We start from the raw sequence: 17,002 nt of genomic DNA, 5'->3' as shown, positions 1-17,002 counted from the left end.
CAAACCAGTCTCGGTGCATCATTTCCTGGTTTGAAGCTGCATTTGGGACGTTAATTCTGCAAATTAAAATAAGTAGTCGTCATGTGTGTTTTGGGTGCAAGAGCCGTGGCTTGGGAAGATGCACAACACGTCGGGTTTTATACAGCAGGCTCTTGGGGATAATCCCCAACCATCGCGCGCCTTCATTTATTCCTTTCTGCTCCTGGGAAGTTAGAATTTTTAGTTTTCCAGGACGTCGGTCGTTGTATTGCTATCTCTAAACGTTGTTGTGGACCGAGATCATCTATGTTGGGGAGAAAGGGAGTGGGTGGTGGTTGTTGAGATGTCCTCTCGGAACACAGACATGAGAGGGGGTCTCATGAGAGTGGTGTGTTATGAAGCTACAGGCTCTAGACTTGTGGCTCAGGAACAGACAGAACCTCAGCGGAATGGAGTGGGGTGTCCAGAAATCCTGAGAGTCGTGATGTGTGGTGCACATGACAGAAGGTCAATGCAGAGCCACACGGGAGGTTTGGGGACAGTGCACGAGCCCCCTGGGAAAGCACGAAGTCAGAGCTTTAACACACGCCGCCCAGGATGGGTTCAAGATGTAAATATCAAGGATATCAGCACCACAAAGCCTGGGAGAACACAGGAGGCAACGGTGCCGGTCTGGGTCCAGCCAGTCATTTAAACAGAGGAACTTGAACTACAACAGTCCATGTGGTCGGGGAGCAAGGGTGAAGGTGGAGAGAGAGCAGTGAAGGGGACCCCGGAGCTAAGGGAGGGTACCCTCAGATTCAGAAGGGCCTGTCCCTGAGACCAGGGTCCCGGCTCGGTGGGGAAGGTGCCCAACCAGTCGGCCCCAGGTGCAGGGCGGCAGGAAAGATGGTCCGTGGGGGGGCTGGGAGGAGCTGCAAGTCCAGCCTGTCCCTCTGCGTGTGCCCATCGTCCTACCGCCACAGATCCCGCAGAGCAAGGGTGAAGGAACAAACAGGGCCCTCCCAGACCAGGACAGGCGGTATCCCTTGTCACGTGCCCTCCAGCAGCCCCGACTCCTGAAGCTGGGCGCTGCGTCTATGGCAACCGAAAACCCGTCAGGACGTCCCACCCACTGTGACAGAGTGGACGCCACAGCAGAAGCACAGTAAGTCGATCGCTAGCACAGGGATATTGTCATAATCTCAGCATTCTTTTCTTAGCACAACTCCAAGGACAGCAACTATGAAGAAAAATACGTGGTCAGACTTGACTGCATGAAGCAGACGAGTCTGGCCAAGGAAAGGGAGACATTAAAATAGCGAAGACAACCCTGTAACATGACAGAGTCAGTATTCTTAAATATAAAAGGCTCTTATAAATTAGCAGAACAGAGGTGCCTGGGCGGCTGTGTTCATTGAGCGCTCAGGTCATAATCTCACGGTTTGTGGGTTCAAGCCCCACATTGGGCTCTGTGCTGACATCTTGGTGCCTGGAACCTGCTTCAGATTCTGTGTCTCCCTCTCTCTCTGCCCCTTCTTAATGCTCTCTCTCTCTCTCTCTCCCCCTCCCTCTCTCAAAAATAAATAAATGTTAAAAATTTTTCTTAAATAATAAATTAACAGAACATTTACAAATAACCCAAGCGAACCAATTGGCAACTCGGCACGAATACGTAACACACAGGAATCTAAAACACATAGACCCTCCGTAGCAGTCTCATTCATATTTTTAGAATTGTAAGTTAATGACGTACATACTTGCTGGATGAATCGCTTCTGCATATCAGATTTCCTAAAGTTAAAAATACGATTAATACCTAGTATTGGCCAAGGTGTGAGGAAACAGGCAGGCTCAAACATCGTTGGTGGGAGTGTAAATTTGCCCACATTTTCTGAATGGTAACTTGGAAATGTATGTAAAGCCATTAAACTGTGCAGAAAATTGACCAGGATTCCATCTCAGAAAACTGGGCAAGTATGCCAAGAACTGTATATAAATGTATTCACTGCAACATCTCTCATAATTGGAAAAAAGAAAAAAAAAAGATGCATTCATCTATAAAGGATAGGAAGATAAATCATGCTCAGACACACACGGGCAAACCACGTGGCTTTTAGAAAGGGCGGCAGGGATGCCTACCGCCAGCATGGAAAGCTGCCTAAAATTTACCAATTTTAGGTGCAGACACTGTGGGTAAGAGGAGTCTATTTTACCGGAAACACTATGGCTAGATTAATGTGTAACAATACTTATATTTGTGTGTGTGTGTAAACATATACAACACGTGTGACCACCACTGGGGTGGAATTATGAGGGACCTTCATCTCACTATCTCCTTTATGTATTTCTGTAATGTTCAGACTTTGTTATAAGAACCATTAATCACCCCACCGGAAAATGCTCATTTAAAAAGTCAGGTACTTGGGGAGCCTGGGTGGCTCAGTCGGTTGAGCATCCGATTTCGGCTCAGGTCATGATCTCACGGCTTGTGAGTTCGAGCCCCACGACAGCTCAGAGCCTGGAGCCTGCTTTGGATTGTGTCTCCCCCTCTCTCTGCCCCTCCCCCACTCATGCTCTGTCTCTCTCGCTCCCAAAAATAAACATTAAAAAGTCAAGTACTACAGGGGCGCCTGGGTGGCGCAGTCGGTTAAGCATCCGACTTCAGCCAGGTCACGATCTCGCGGTCTGTGAGTTCGAGCCCCACGTCAGGCTCTGGGCTGATGGCTCGGAGCCTGGAGCCTGCTTCCGATTCTGTGTCTCCCTCTCTCTCTGCCCCTCCCCCGTTCATGCTGTCTCTCTCTGTCCCAAAAATAAATAAAAAACGTTGAAAAAAAAAAATAAAAATAAAAAAATAAAAAATAAAAAGTCAAGTACTACAGACATATTAAAAAATATATGTCCCTAACATCTCACCCCCCAGAAACTCACAGGTGAAAAACCATTTCTCACATCGATTTATAGGGTGAAAATAGGTATGTCTATTTATACTTCTGTTTAGAAGTATAAACAGTTGCAAGATTACATTATAGTTATTTTAAACTGAAAGTTGCCTCATATCCCATGCATATTTAACTTACTTGCATTTAGCTTATATAATTTCAACCGCACATACTTAGCAAAAAGAGAGGGAGGAAGAGAAAGAGAAACACCGTGTGAACAGTCCGGGATGCTGCCCGTGCCGCCTGGGGGAGGGGAGAAGGTGCCCACCGTGGGGCAGAGCAGTTGGTTGGCCTGGGCTCAGGCTCTCATTCCTCCCGAGTCCTCAGGAGCATTTACCATCTGCCGGTGATCCTACTCTTCAAAGATACTCATTCCTTTCTTCAAAATAGGCCTTAGGTCAAGCCCAGCACTCAGACAAAGAAACTGCTGGTATTCCCCCAGGAGAGAAACAAACAAACAAAAAAAACTAACTACTTACATTGATTTATGGATAGATAATACATGCCAAGCTGACCAATAGAAACAAAATGTGAGAATTACGTATATAAGGAAGATTTTTCCATGAGCCACGCTAAAAAAAAAAAAGTAAAAATAAACAGGTGAAAATCATTTGACCGATAGAATTTATTTAACCCAACGTATCCAAAATGTGACAAATTGAATATGCACTCCATATTAAAAATCATTCATGAAGAATTTTATATTCTTTTACTCTTACCAATCCGGGGTCCATTTTACAGGTACGGCATGTCTCAATGGGAGTGCTACATTTTCCCTGGGAATATTTGATCTGCGTTTACATTTCACAATGGTTACAGTAGAAAGAGCAGGTACTCATATCCAAGTTGACTTTAAGTTGTTTAGACTCTTAAATTTTTGCCAATAATTGCTTTTAAATCCAAATCTAAATAAGTTAAAATTAAATAAAGTGTCAAATTGAGGGGATTGGGTGGCTCAGTTGGTTAAGTGTCTGACTCTTGATTTCAGCTCAGGTTATCATTTCATGGTTCATGAGATTGAGCCCCACGTTGGGCTGTGCACTGACGGCATGGAGTCTGCTTGGGATTCTCTCTCCCTCTCTCTCTGCCCCTCCCCAACTTGCGCAAGCACTCACTCTCTCTCTCTCTCTCTCTCAAAATAAATAAACATTAAAACATTTTAAAAATATAAATAAAGTGTTAAATTCAGTTCCACAATCTTACTAACGACATTCAAGTCTGTGCCATGTGGATATTCTTTTACTATTAGTGGAAAGATATTGGCAGGTTTTAAGCCAGAGCTATTGTTGGATTTATATCCTGAACAAGAAAAGCCAAGAGGCAGTCACACTGTTTTAAGCAGGAAAGCATGGCTTGGGGTGGTAGGGATGGAAAGAAGCGTGTGCACTGAAGACATATTTGAGGTAGAGCCACCAAGATCTACAGTGAGCATAGCGTTGGCCCCTGGGTGCTGGACTTGAGCCCCTGGGTAGACATGTCTGGGTCTTTCACAGAGACAGAGAGTGGGGGTGGGGTGGTGAGTGGGAGTGACAGGTGTAGGGGTGACTCAGGAATTCCATTTGGGGCATCAGTGGAGTTGTCTAGGAGAGATCCTAATGGAGATAAGGACTAAGCTGCTGGGTTTATGAGTCTGGGCTGCAGGAAAGGTCCAGGCCAGAGACATGAATTTAGGAATCATCAGTATGTAAACAGTACTCGAAGGTATGGGATTTGATGTGATTGCCCAGGAAGAAAGTAAAGAGAGTAAAGGGTCTAGGACCGAGGCCTGGGGCCCTTGAGCATTTGGAGGTTGCACAGGAAAGCTGCAGAGTCACAGAAGCCAGGACATCATGTTCCCAAGAGGAGCCAGCTGCCCAGCCACTCCACACCCTGAAACACAAGATTAGCAGAGACTGTGGGTTGGCAAACCCAGAGGCTGTGATGAGTTTGCCAGGAGCTATTCCACAGGACTGCTGGGGACTGATGCCCTGCTGGAGTGCAAGGCAAAAACTACAGCTGACCCTTGAACACCACAGGCTTGAACTGCACTGGTGCACTTACATACAGGTCTTTTGCAGCACAGCACTGTAAATGTATTTCCTCCTCCTTGTGATTTTCTTAAGAAGGTTTTCTTTTCTCTGGCTTACTTTATCGTAAGAATAAAGTATATAGTACATAGGACACAAAGTCTGTGTTAATTGACTGTTTATGTTACTGGTTAAGCTTCTGATCAGCAGTAGGCTATTAGTAGTAAAGTTGCAGAGGGGGGCAGTCAATGTCATATGTGGATTTTCAGCTGTGTGGTGGTGGTCAGTGCCCAAGATCCCTGCATTGCTCAAGTGTCAACTATATATAAATTCTTTGACATTAGGGAAGAAGGGAAATAGAAATACGCACAGTCGCTGGAAAGATACATATGGGAAAGACAGCTGTTGTCCTAAGGTAGAGCATCCATGCAAATTTTTGCCTGTGGACAGGATTAATCCATTCAGTAGGACAGGAGAAATCACTGGTTACTGAATGTCTTGGTTATTGGATATTCGTGTTTCCTTCCAGTGAGTTGCCTATTCATATCTTTGCCCATTTTTGTTGTTCATGTCTTTCTTCTTGATTTGTAGAAGTTCTTTGTATATGCTGAATGTAATTCCTTTGTTAAATGACTTGCAGTCTATTTCCGTGGACCTATAGCTTATCTTTTACTTCATTTCTGGTCCTTTTTGTTCAGTTGAAGTCATTGGGGCGCCTGGGTGGCTCAGTTGGTTAAGCATCCGACTCTTGGTTTTGGCTCAGGTCATGATCTCATGGTTTGTGGATTTGAGCCCCTTCCTGACCTTTTCCTGTCATCCCTTCACCTGGATGCTGATTTGTGGGGTTTTTTTTTCATGTCCTTTAATAAACTTCTAAGTGTTCCCTTGAGTTATGTGAGCTGCTTTAGCAAACTAACCTTAGGAGGGGCTCGTGGGAGCCTCCCATCTGTAGTGAGTCAGTCAGAAGCACAGGGGACAGTGGCAGCTGAAGTGGAGGTCGGGGCAGTCTTGTGGGGCTGAGCCCTTAACCTGTAGGGTCTGGTCCCATCTCTGGGTCGATGGTGTCAGACTTGAGCTGGTGTTAGAGAGAATTGTGTGGGGGAAAAACCTCCACACATTTGGTGACCACAAGCATCAGAAGCGAAGTGTTCTCTGTGAAGGCAAAGGAGACACATGGGGAAGAAACACAGTGAGGAAGAACTGGGTTTTTTTCTACATCAGAAGGAAAAAAATTGAATTTTTCCCATTACAGCACTAATCACTTTTTTCACAAGATAGGAGTAAGATGCAGGACAATCAGTAAGATTCCAGAATCTTGATGCTCAATAACTGACATCCTTGGTCCACAGCAGGTCTCCCCTTCCTGACAAGGAGCTGCCAACTGATCTGAGTTTCAGCCTTTAGCCTCCTGTCACTCAACAAATTTGTATTGTAGGCTCAGCATGGGTGGGGCTCTGTCCTCACAGGAAAGATACAGTGATGATGGAGAGTAAGAGACAGAGACAGAGAGACAATGATGGAAATATGGAGAGACAGACAGACATAGAGACAGAGGTGGAGGGAGCGAGAGAGAAAGCCATCTGTCCAGTACTTTATTCAACAGGACACTGGTTTGCAGAGCAAGCTCTTGGCCCTGCCTGGGGGCTCCCTTTCAGAGCAGAGAGAGGCCACCTCTCTCTGCCTTCCCACCTGGAGCCACCAGAAGCAAGCTTGGAGCATGTTTCTACTCGTCAAGAGGCCTGTTGGAAGTGGAGAGGCCATCTCAGAAAAGGCCTGTTAACAATCAAGTTTTTATGACTAAAAATGAGTAACATTTACTTGCTGGGTTTTTAAATGTTTTCATCCAAGGGTGGGAGGAAACTAAAATGCCAGACACCTGGGAACCCTGGAGTAGAGGGGAAGGAGGCTCCAGCTGTTGCCTGGTGGAGGCTTCTGGAAGGAGAGGCACTTGGATTGGATTGTGGGCAGGGGGCAGGGGGCAGTGGGCAGTGGGGGAGCCTCCCCAGCAGAGCCTGTGTCCTGAGGCTGCCACAATCAAGCCCAGCAAACCGGGCTTGGGCAACCTGAATCTAAGCCCTCTCGCTCTGGAGGCCAGGTGTGGGCAGGGCTGGACCTCCCAAGGAGGTCGTGAGGGGGGACCTGTCCCAGGTGTCCCCCTGCCTCTGGTGTTGCTGGCCATCCTTGGGGTTCTTTGACTTCTGCTGCACCCCTCCATCTCTGCCTCATGGTGTTCTCCCCATGTGTGCATCTGTGTCCAGATGCCCCTTTTTATAAGGACACCAGTCACACTGGGTTTGGGGCTGGCCTGCCCCACTATGACTTCATCTTAACTAGTTACATCTACAACGATTCCATTTCCAAATCAGGTCACATTCTAAAGCACTCAGGGAGGCATGATTTGGTCACAACAGGGGAAAGAAGCGCTGGGGATGGGGTGGGAGCCTTCAGCAGAAGCACCCTTGGTTTCAAGGGCTCCCTGGACAGCCTGTGAGGAGGACAGACAAGTCCAGAGAGGCAGGCAGGCCCTGGCTGTAGGCATGTCAACAGGCCAAGGAACAGATCTGGGATTTTGCTCCCAAGGAGCAATTTCCAAAGTGTGGTGTAGCACCACCAACCGTGGGAACTGATTTGGGAAGCACGTGAACATGTGTTATTTTATTGTGGATTTGCTTAAATGAGGAAAATGTAGTTGGCACCATAAACTCATTGGTGTTTTCTTAATAAAGAGAACGTAAAGTCAGTAATTCCAAAAAATGAAGTTATTTTAAGAAAATTATTAATAGCACAGATCCTCTGTGGATACAAAAGTCCACGCAGAAGTGGTAAAAATCCACGTGGGAGTGGTATCTGAATGACAGGAGTCTGGGAAGTCGTTTGCTACGGACTGAATGCCTGTGTCCCCGAAATTCACACCAACGTGATGCTATCTGGAGGTGGGGCCTTTGGGAGGTGCTTAGGGTGGGATAACGTCTATGATGGGGTCAGTGCCCCGCAGAGAAGAGACACCAGAGAGGTGGTTCCCTCTGCACTGAGTGGGTTCACAGAAAGAAGATGTCATCTGTGATCCAGGAAGAGGGTCCCTGCTAGCATCCTGATCTCAGACTCGCAGTCTTCCAGTTTGTTGTTTAAACCCCCCAGTCTGTGGTACTGTGGTACTGGGGGGTTGTTATGCAGGCTGGAACAGACCGAGACACTGCTCGGTGTCCAATTTTAAGTGTATTTGCCTTCTTAAAAGGTGGATCTGGCCACATGGAGGGAGGCAGATGGGGGGTCGTGGACGAGAGAGAACAGTAAGGCTGTGCTCCCACTTTGCAGCCCAGGCTGAGGGCACCGTCCCAGTGGGCTACCCACACACAACCAGCTGCAAATCGGATGTGGGTCTTCCTCTGAGCCCTCACCCATCACCTGGCATCACAGCAAAGCCTCTCACTTGCAGTAATGAAGGACAGTGTCTTAGCGTGGTGCATAGCCTGGGTCCTGCTTTCTTCTGCAGTCTCCCCTCCCATGACACGGCGTTGACTGTGACCTGTTCCAAGTGTGAAAACAGCCCCACTGATGTCTCCACAGCGTGTGGGCAGTTCTGCGCACCTCTGACTGGGACGTGCCTTCACCCGAGCCTTTCACCTGAGCCCATTTAAGCAATTCTCACACAATGCAATCCTAAGTGCGGGGCTGGGGGGGGGGGGGGGGGGGGCGTGGGGGTTGTGTTATCTTATTTTGATACTTTGGGATTTTGGGTCTTCCTCTTTTCTTTCATGTTTCCGAATCACCTCTTCAAATACACAAGTTTGCTTATGTTAAAGAAAAAGATTATTAGTCAAAAACATCGTTTAGTGAGACGTGTTAAAGCATAGTAAGGTGGACTGTACTCAGAGGAGGCTATGGCAAGTGGGAACCAGGACCCCACTTTTGCTTGCAGTGGGGAGAGAGATCGGACTCTGGGGAGAGAGATCGGACTCGGCTCTGAGAACAGCATGGGCAACTTCTTTACCCTGGGTGGGCGATGGAGGGTGGAAAATTACTATGACAAAACAGCAGGGTCAGCTAACCATCAGGTTCTGGCCAAACTGACCCAGCAGGATTCTTGCTGAAGGCAGGCTGGGTTGAGCCAACACCACTTGGGGGTGGCTGGAGGGTGAAGAAACTGATTAGATATCAAAGACGATCTGATATGGGGGATGGGAATTCTAGCTCAACCAACTTAGCAGGAGTCTTGCTAAAACTGGACAATGCAGAGACAAATACACAAATCCAAACATTTAAGCCTAGTCAAAATTTGGGGGGAGACAGAGTAGTTTGGTCAAGAAGAGAATGTTCTGTCACTTATTTATGGTTGCTTTGTCAAATAAATCAAAGCACATGAGTGATGAATCTGGTTTCCTCCCTTTCCCCCAGAGCTTTGTAAAAACAAGAATCCCAAAGAAAATCCGTAATTGGTAATAATGAGTTGGGCAAAACTTGGGACCAACCAACCAGAACACTGGAATTTGGAGTACTCATTGGACACCCTTTATAACTGTTCCATCCACAATTATCATGCAGGCTATCTTAGGGACCCATCATAGCTAGGTTGACAATCTATTTCAACTTAAATATGTACATAAAAATAAATAAATATCTACATACTCCTAGCAACTCTGAAAACCAGAAAGTAACCTTAATTGAGGAAAGACGGCATTCTAAGTATGGTGCCACTATAACCTACTTTATTTTCCTAGGCCTTAAGGCTCTTTATGCAAAATATATTCCAAAGTTAAAAAAATCTAACTGGATTGGAAACTAGGTCTGGCAATTATTCTCAGCTCTGCCCCAGGCACACCGTTTGTCCTTGTGCAAGTTCTCAGCTTATCTGTGTCTCAGTTCTGTCCACTGCAGCAGGCACTATAAAGAGGCATAAGTAACCCCTCCCTCTAGTTATTACAGATGACAAGGCATCTTACAAAATGGGGTGCTGCTTTCCCAGGAAGGATGGAAGTCATTATGGTGCACATCTTACAGACATAATGAGATTAAAATCAGCCTGGTGTATGAAAAGAAAAATGGTTGAATTCTGTCTGCTCCAGAATTCAAGCTTGCAATGAGTTTACAGCATAGTTCTACCTTTCTGGTCCAAACAAAAAAGGTACTGTTTCGCCTACTGAAATATTCTTCCCTGCCTCATCTACTAGATTATAAATTCCTGGAAAGGAAACAGAACCTGCCTCATTCATATTTCCCATGCATTACTAATCACCCCCTGAATTGATATACTGCTGCTTTCCCTCACTGCATCTGGGGCACCTCCCAAAGTGCTCCATTCGCATTGTAATCAACATGTTTGTTTAACGAATAGAGGAATGTGTTGTACGTTTATACCATAAATTAACAATCTCCTTTGTTAGGCACGAGGTGCCTAATTTCTTATTAACTAATGCTGCCAGGTGCTATCTCATGCACTATTATTTTCCCAGACATCTGGTTACCTACTTAAAGTTGAATTACTGTGATTCAGAATTCTGTAAAAAAAAAAAAAAAAAAAAAGGAAAAAAGGCAATATATACAAGGAAAAATATATAACGAAACTATGTGGTAAAGGTACTGTAAGGAACTACCCATAAACGTTGATAGTAGTTATTCCTCGATAGTGAAATTATTGATATTCACGTATTACTCATAATCAGAGGAAAAAACCTGTTAAGAAAACTGTGATTCTCATTGTGATTGTCACTGACAGGATTTTCCAGGGTTTTTGCTGGCTGCTCTCGAAGCTCGCCCGACAGGCAGGCGCCTGGAGAGGACGGAGCCGGGCGGAGGCTGGTCTGGACTGCGGGGCCTGGGGTCTGGGTGGGGCACGCGGCTGAGAGCCGACCCCACCCGCGCGGCCGGGGATCCGCCTCGGCGCAGCTCCCCGCTCCCCGCCTCCCAGTCCGGGCCCCCGGGCTCTCCGCCCCCGCACTCCCCGTTCCCGGATCCCAAGTCCCCGTTCCGGGTTCCCGAGTCCCCTCCCTCCGTTCCCGGCTCCAGGTTCCCCATTCCCAGCCCCCTGCTCCAGGTTCCAGCCAGCCTCGGGCTCGGAGTATCAGCCCCATTCCGACCGCGCTAGGCCCCGCCCCCTGCCCCCGGGCTCGTCGCCCGCTCCCAGGCCCCGCCCTCTCCCGACCTACCTCCCGCTCCAGGCGTCTGCCGCATCCGGGACCCCACTAGGCCCCGCCCTCTGCCCCCGGCCTCATCACGGACTCCCCAGGCTCCGCCCCACTCCCGGCCGGCCTCCTGGTCCAGGCCCGCTACCCAGGACCAGCTGGGCACCGCCCCCAGCTCCAGGCCACTTCGCCTGCTCTCCAGGCTCCGCCTCCGCTTAGGCCACGCCCCCTGCTCCCTGGCCCGCTCTTGCTCCACGAGTCAGCCCCGGCCCCACCAGGCCCCGCCCCCTGGCACTGCAGGCCCCACCTTCAGACCCGGCGTCCGCGGGCACGGGCCTCAGACCTGCCCGCGGTAGGCCCCGCCCCCGCCCCGCCCCCTGTACGCGCTCGGCTGGGCTCGGCTCGGCAGCCGGCGGGACGCGGCGGCGGCGGCGGCACTCTCGCTCCTTTGTGCTCAGGCGACGGCCTCTCGGGTCCTCACCCGCGCGTCCTCTCGGCCAGCTAGCCCGCGCTCTCCGGTGACGGACCATGTCGACGGCAGGAGCGGGCGCAGGCGTGGAGGCGGGCTTCTCCAGCGAGGAGCTGTTGTCGCTCCGCTTCCCGCTGCACCGCGCCTGCCGCGACGGGGACCTGGCCGCGCTCTGCTCTCTGTTGCAGCAGACGCCGCGCGCCCACCTGGCCGCCGAAGACTCTTTCTACGGTTGGACGCCCGTGCACTGGGCCGCGCACTTCGGCAAGGTGGGCGCGGGCGCTTTAAGGCGCCATTTTCCGCAGCTTTCCCGTGGTGGGTCGGGGAAGGTGGGGGCTGAGGCGCGGGGCGTGCCGGGAGCGCGGGGCGGAAGCGGGGTCTCGGCGGCGCCCGCGCCCCGAGGGGTCCCGGGCGCATGTGCGGCGGCGCGGACGGTCGGGGCCCCAAGGGGGGCGCAGGGCGTGCCGGGAGCGCGAGGCGGAAGCAGGCCCCGAGGCGACGGCGCCCCGAGGGGCCCCGGGCGCATGTGCGGCGGCGCAAGTTTCAAACGGCGCCGGCTTCGCGGGGGCGCCGCGCCTGGCGGAGGCAGTTGGTGGCTGCGGCGGGCTGGGCAGCTCGCGCCTCCGCGGTCAGCTGCGAGCCGTGCTGCCGGCGCCATGGGGGCGGACACCCGCGGGGCGCGAGCTGTGTGGACCCGGGGCTGGTGTGGGGCTGCACCGGGCTGCTGGGAGTCCTCCGGGCGGGGGGGGGGGTCCTCTGCGTCCCCTTCTCCGTCGCTTCGTAATCTTCGGCTCAGGGCGAGTCAGCGACTGAGGTCCACGCTGCATTTCAGCGCTTTAATGGTAGAGATTGATGTACCAGAATTCCGGACGTGTAAAAAAAAATGCTTTCCCCGTGAAGCGAGGAGCCGGGGCCGAAATGGAGAAAGGGTTTTGTGGAGAAGCGTGCAGTGACGTGAAGTGAGTTATTTCCTTTCAGGGACGTGTTTTTGTCCCTAGTCGGTGAGGCTGCTTTCCTTGCGGCTACATTCACAGTACAGGTGTATCTCCTGGGGCAGCGCTTGTGATTCACGAAATGGGAGAGTCAGAGTGGTTTTGGTGGAGGAAACGAGAGGGGGTTAGGACAGCGGTTAGGACCCCAGCCCGGGTCTGGAAGGGCGTGCCCGCTGGGGGTCCCCGTGCCAGCGTCCCGTCTGTACCTGCTAGCAGGCGCGAGTACAGGAGCCCCTCTGGCCCTTCTCCCCCAACCCCCCCCCCCCCCGCCAGCCCTGTGTGTCCCCATCTGAGGCTCTGTCCCCTGTCCAGTGCGTCTTGCTCTGCTTTATGTTTACATGGTGGGTAACTCGGAGCGTTGGTTCTCCACGTCTTTTGTCCCTCAGTGTTTTGGGGGAAGACTACCCCGTAACAGGCAAGGACAGCGTTTTTCGAAAAGGCTCCCCTGTTGATTTATTCTCCAGTTGAGAGTGACACAGTATTGCATGACAATCTGGTACATTCCGGACGGTGTTTAAAACAGCCTTACAGACATTCATTCAGAGTATTTATTTACCAACCCACGGGTGCCCCTAAGGTAGCTCTAGGGAATACAAGTAGCTATAAGGGCTTGAACATGCTTTAAAAATCGTAAGTTGCGTGTTATGTATATTTTATGAGCAGTAAGAAGTAAAACCCACTGAATTCACTTTTTGAAAGTCTCCACCTCCTGTGGGTTAACCTTGGATACCAAATATAGCTGGAGGCAGTTAGTTACTTCAGTGTGAGAAAGCTGTTGGGGCAGAAATGAGGCCAGGAGTCAGGGCTCCGGGTTCTCAGTCCAGTCCCTTCTGCCCCATCGCCTGCAGCTTCCCTGCTTTTTGTACATTTAAGCCTCTGCTGTCCTCAGGCCTGCACGTTATGAACTATTCCCAACTTTCAAGCTGGTGTTCCTATCAATGTGCCAAGTATGCACGCTGCCTTACCTTTTGTGAGGCTTATTTTTTCCTCGAGAACTAGGCATTATTTAAAATCCCTAATTACACTTTGCTTTTATAAGTTGCCGCATGGAACAGTATCTTTCCAGCATTCCAAACCCAGTTTGCCAAAGTGAACGCATAGGTGACAGAGTTAAGTCTAAGGAGCTCTTGATGTTATGAGATTAACCGGTTTTGGCACACCAGCTGATTTTCATCCTTGTTTCTGCCGTTTTTGGGGTTTGACACCTGTTTGTCTCTGTTGGCACTGTCACTTTTCACTGGGTCCATCAATAAAGCCGGTGTGTGAAAGTATACCAACGGTGTGTCTCTTTATGAGCCGTCACTCCCAGATTTCCAGTTCCTAGAAGACCGAGAGAGCGTGTTTTAAATCTGGGTGCTCCAAAGTATGAGGGCTCATCTCCTGCACAGGGTGATCACGGTGACCTGACCTTAAGTCGCAGAAAAACGATAAGAGCTGTGGGGTGAGTTTGGGGTGTGGCCGTTTGTCCTTCTCTGAGGGCTGTCTCCCGGAATACAGCCGTTGTCAGGGAGAGCTCTTTTGTGAGCTCTGCCCTGTGCCTCAAGAGGGTAAAGGGGGCCGGCCCCTCGGTCTGAGGACACACAGGCGGGGGGGGGGGGGGGGGGGGGGGGTTGTCAGTGTGAGTCTGCGGACCGCAGGCCATCTGGGACCGCAGGCCCGGCTCGCGGTAGGCATGTGTTGCACATCTGTTGAGTGTGATGAGCTAGGATGATATGGGCGCCTGGCTGTGGAGTGTGGTCTCCTAGTCACTCATGAGGCCCTTTTCTCCCCCAGGCGGGGGTGGGGGACTGAGTGCCACCTCTCACTCTGCACATCTTGTTCCTGACTTGTCTGGAGGATGGGCCTCTCACCCGAGTCCCCGAAGCTGCATCGTATGGACATGTGCAGACTGCAGAGAGGTCTTTATTTAAGTTTGTGTGACATCAATAGTTTTTACTTTTCTTCCTGCGTACGAACTTTTTTTTACCAGGACAAGGAAAAATAACTCTTTTAAATGCTTTTTTACAATTTGTATTGCAAAGGAACGACTTATGTTCCCTTAAACAGAAAAAAAAAAATGTTAACAAATGCCACTTATCTGCATCATAGAATTGAAATGGCGTGTGTGGTGTTTAATAGTGTACGACACTTACGCGTGTCATCCCCCTCCTGCTGTTTTCAAAGTTGGACTGCCTGATCCAGTTGGTGAGAGCTGGGGCCACTCTGGACGTGTCCACGACGCGCTACGCACAGACCCCAGCCCACATCGCCGCTTTCGGGGGACACCCTCAGTGCCTCATCTGGTTGATCCAAGCTGGAGCCAGCATTAACAAACCGGTAAGGGAGTGCCGATGATTAACTTGGTTTTTATTTTCTTTTTCTACTTGTAATTACATGGTGTTGAGTTTTAAAGTGAGGCCTTAATTAGAGTTTGATATCTTAACCTTTGGGCTAACTGGAATTTCTGTTTATTGAGTTACTTGTGGATAATAGGCCCTTCGCAGAGCAGGGCTTTCTGTTTACAGAGTGCTTGCACCTGCTCAGGGACTTAGAGCCTTGGTGACCCCAGGTGATTTGCCCCCAGTTACAGCTGGTGACTGAAGGAGTCTGGCCTGGAGCCCGGGTTTCCTGGCTCCCCTGCTCACAGCTGCCTTCGCTTCATGTGCACAGATCCTTGTGAAACATACCCGTGCTGGCGAAGAAGTGGCTATTAAATCTTGTGTGTGGTTAAGTTATGGTGAGCGAGCCGACCAGCATTGAGTCAGGACTGCTTCAGGGAGCAGTCGGGGGTGGAGATCGGACGCAGTTAAGTAGCAGGTGTCGTGTGGTCACCCGGACAGCAGGCGTGCAGGGATTGTGTGTTGAAGTATGCAAGCATGAGTGTGCACGTGCGTGTACTTCATGGTGTGTTCTCACTACTCCTTTCACTTCCTTGAAAAAACCTCAAGGAGAGAGTTTTGCTTACTGGGGACTCATGCGTGAACAGGTGTAGACGACTCAGGCTAGTCTGACCAAAGTGGTCCCCAGGGGGAGACCCTGCCCTGAGGGTCAGTTCATCTAAGGGGCTTGTGCCTCAGGCTCTGGGGATGCCTTTATGCCTTCCTAGTTTTCTCTTTACCCTGGTTTTATATGTTTTTTCTACTAATTATCATCAGGGGCCTACTGTGTGCAAAACCATTTTTATTTCTTCTCCACGTTTCTGTCTGAAGATTCATCCCTTGATGAGAAGCAGGTGTAACAGCTTGTGAGCCCTCTCTTCCCAGTAACTCAGCTGCACACCTCCAAGCCCATGATTGAGGAAAGGCTTTTGTATCGGTGCTGTAGAGCAGGGATCGGGGGACAGGGGGTGACCGCACATGCCGCTGCTCTTACCAGAGGCTCTGGCTGTCTGCTCCACACGGTTATGGTGCCAGGAGTCGCCTGTCCCAACCTGCCTGTCCCGGTGCTGTTTCTCTCCTCCCCAACCTCCTGGCAGAACCCTGGGGGTGGCCACCTCCCCCACTCTCTGGCCTGGGGCAGCTCCTTGTTCTGTGGCTCAGTCTCCTTGTCGACAGAATGTGGATCATCCACAAATGGTAGTGATTAATAACTAATGTTAATGTGGAATTTAAAACATTGGGTTAATTTTCATTCAGTTGTGACATAGCATCTAGTTTACAGAGATCTGAAGAAAATCTAAAGAAATTGGCGCTGCCTTTCAGATCTTTTTAAATCTAGAAGAGTCCGTTTTCAGGTAACGTGTTACAGCAGCGCAGTCCTTACCCTGGACGACAGGACTGCTCTAGATAGTCCTGTGTGGACACCCTCCGGCGTCCTGCTTCCAGGACAGGAGTCCCCAGACCTCATTCCCTGTCGCTCCCCTCAAGTCCTCTCCCTTCCGAGGTGGTCACCTGGGGTTACCAGCGTCCTACCCTTGTTCTTGAAAGGGTCTCAGTGTGGTCTCCCGTGTTACGCATGTGTTAGGCTGCGGGCTGAGTCTCAGATGCCGGCTTGCTCTGGATTAGCGGCTGGCCTGCTGGGACAGGCACCCAGCGACCTCTGAGGTCACACAGCCCTTTCGTTAGCCACCCCCAGCAAGTGTTGACTCACCCTAAGGTAGACACTTTCTCATCTCCCACACAGACGGTCAGAAAATCAGGTCCAGGGTTCTCTAAAGTTTTCTGTTTGTGTGTGTAGTGGATTTGAACCTCCTCTAGCATTTCTTCTTACAACTGTTTTATTAGTTTTGACCCTTTTTTTTTTTCTTTTTTAATGTTTATCTTAGAGCATGAGCAGGGGAGGGGCAGAGAGAGAGAGAGAGACAGACAGTGTGGAACAGGCTCCAGGTTCTGAGCTGTTTGCACAGAGCCTGACGTCGGGCTCAAACCCACAAACCTCGAGATCGTGACCTAGGCCAAAATTGGATGCCCCCGTTTTGACTCATCTTCTAACCTAATCTTGTGGCATATTAGTTCCTACCTGTTCTAAATTCATTTTTCTCGAGTTTCACAGAGACTTCCTTTGCTATCTGTGAACTTGGCACACGGGGTTACTGGAC

General features: G+C 50.1%; 1 protein-coding gene and 1 long non-coding RNA gene across 3 annotated transcripts in view; one reads left to right on the top strand and one right to left on the bottom strand.

The window, feature by feature from the left end:
* Window positions 1-3,507: 3,507 nt before the first annotated feature.
* On the bottom strand, window positions 3,508-11,239 carry LOC122487373. Its single transcript, XR_006298402.1, has 2 exons — window positions 11,050-11,239; window positions 3,508-6,058 (listed from the first exon to the last, which is right to left on the bottom strand). It is a non-coding gene; the product is annotated as an uncharacterized LOC122487373 (long non-coding RNA).
* Window positions 11,240-11,323: 84 nt separating this feature from the next.
* Window positions 11,324-17,002, top strand: part of ANKRD10 (ankyrin repeat domain 10) — a 33,582-nt gene continuing 27,903 nt past the window's right edge. For both annotated transcript variants that reach the window (XM_043586037.1, XM_043586896.1), the window contains exons 1-2: window positions 11,324-11,763; window positions 14,650-14,802. In XM_043586037.1, the coding sequence (XP_043441972.1) occupies window positions 11,554-11,763; window positions 14,650-14,802 (363 nt within the window). In that variant the 5' untranslated portion in view covers window positions 11,324-11,553. The remainder of the gene's footprint in view (window positions 11,764-14,649; window positions 14,803-17,002) is intronic.

Source organism: Prionailurus bengalensis, chromosome A1, assembly GCF_016509475.1.
Source record: "Prionailurus bengalensis isolate Pbe53 chromosome A1, Fcat_Pben_1.1_paternal_pri, whole genome shotgun sequence".
Taxonomy (NCBI): domain Eukaryota; kingdom Metazoa; phylum Chordata; class Mammalia; order Carnivora; family Felidae; genus Prionailurus; species Prionailurus bengalensis.
This window is presented reverse-complemented; position numbering and strand designations above follow the sequence as displayed.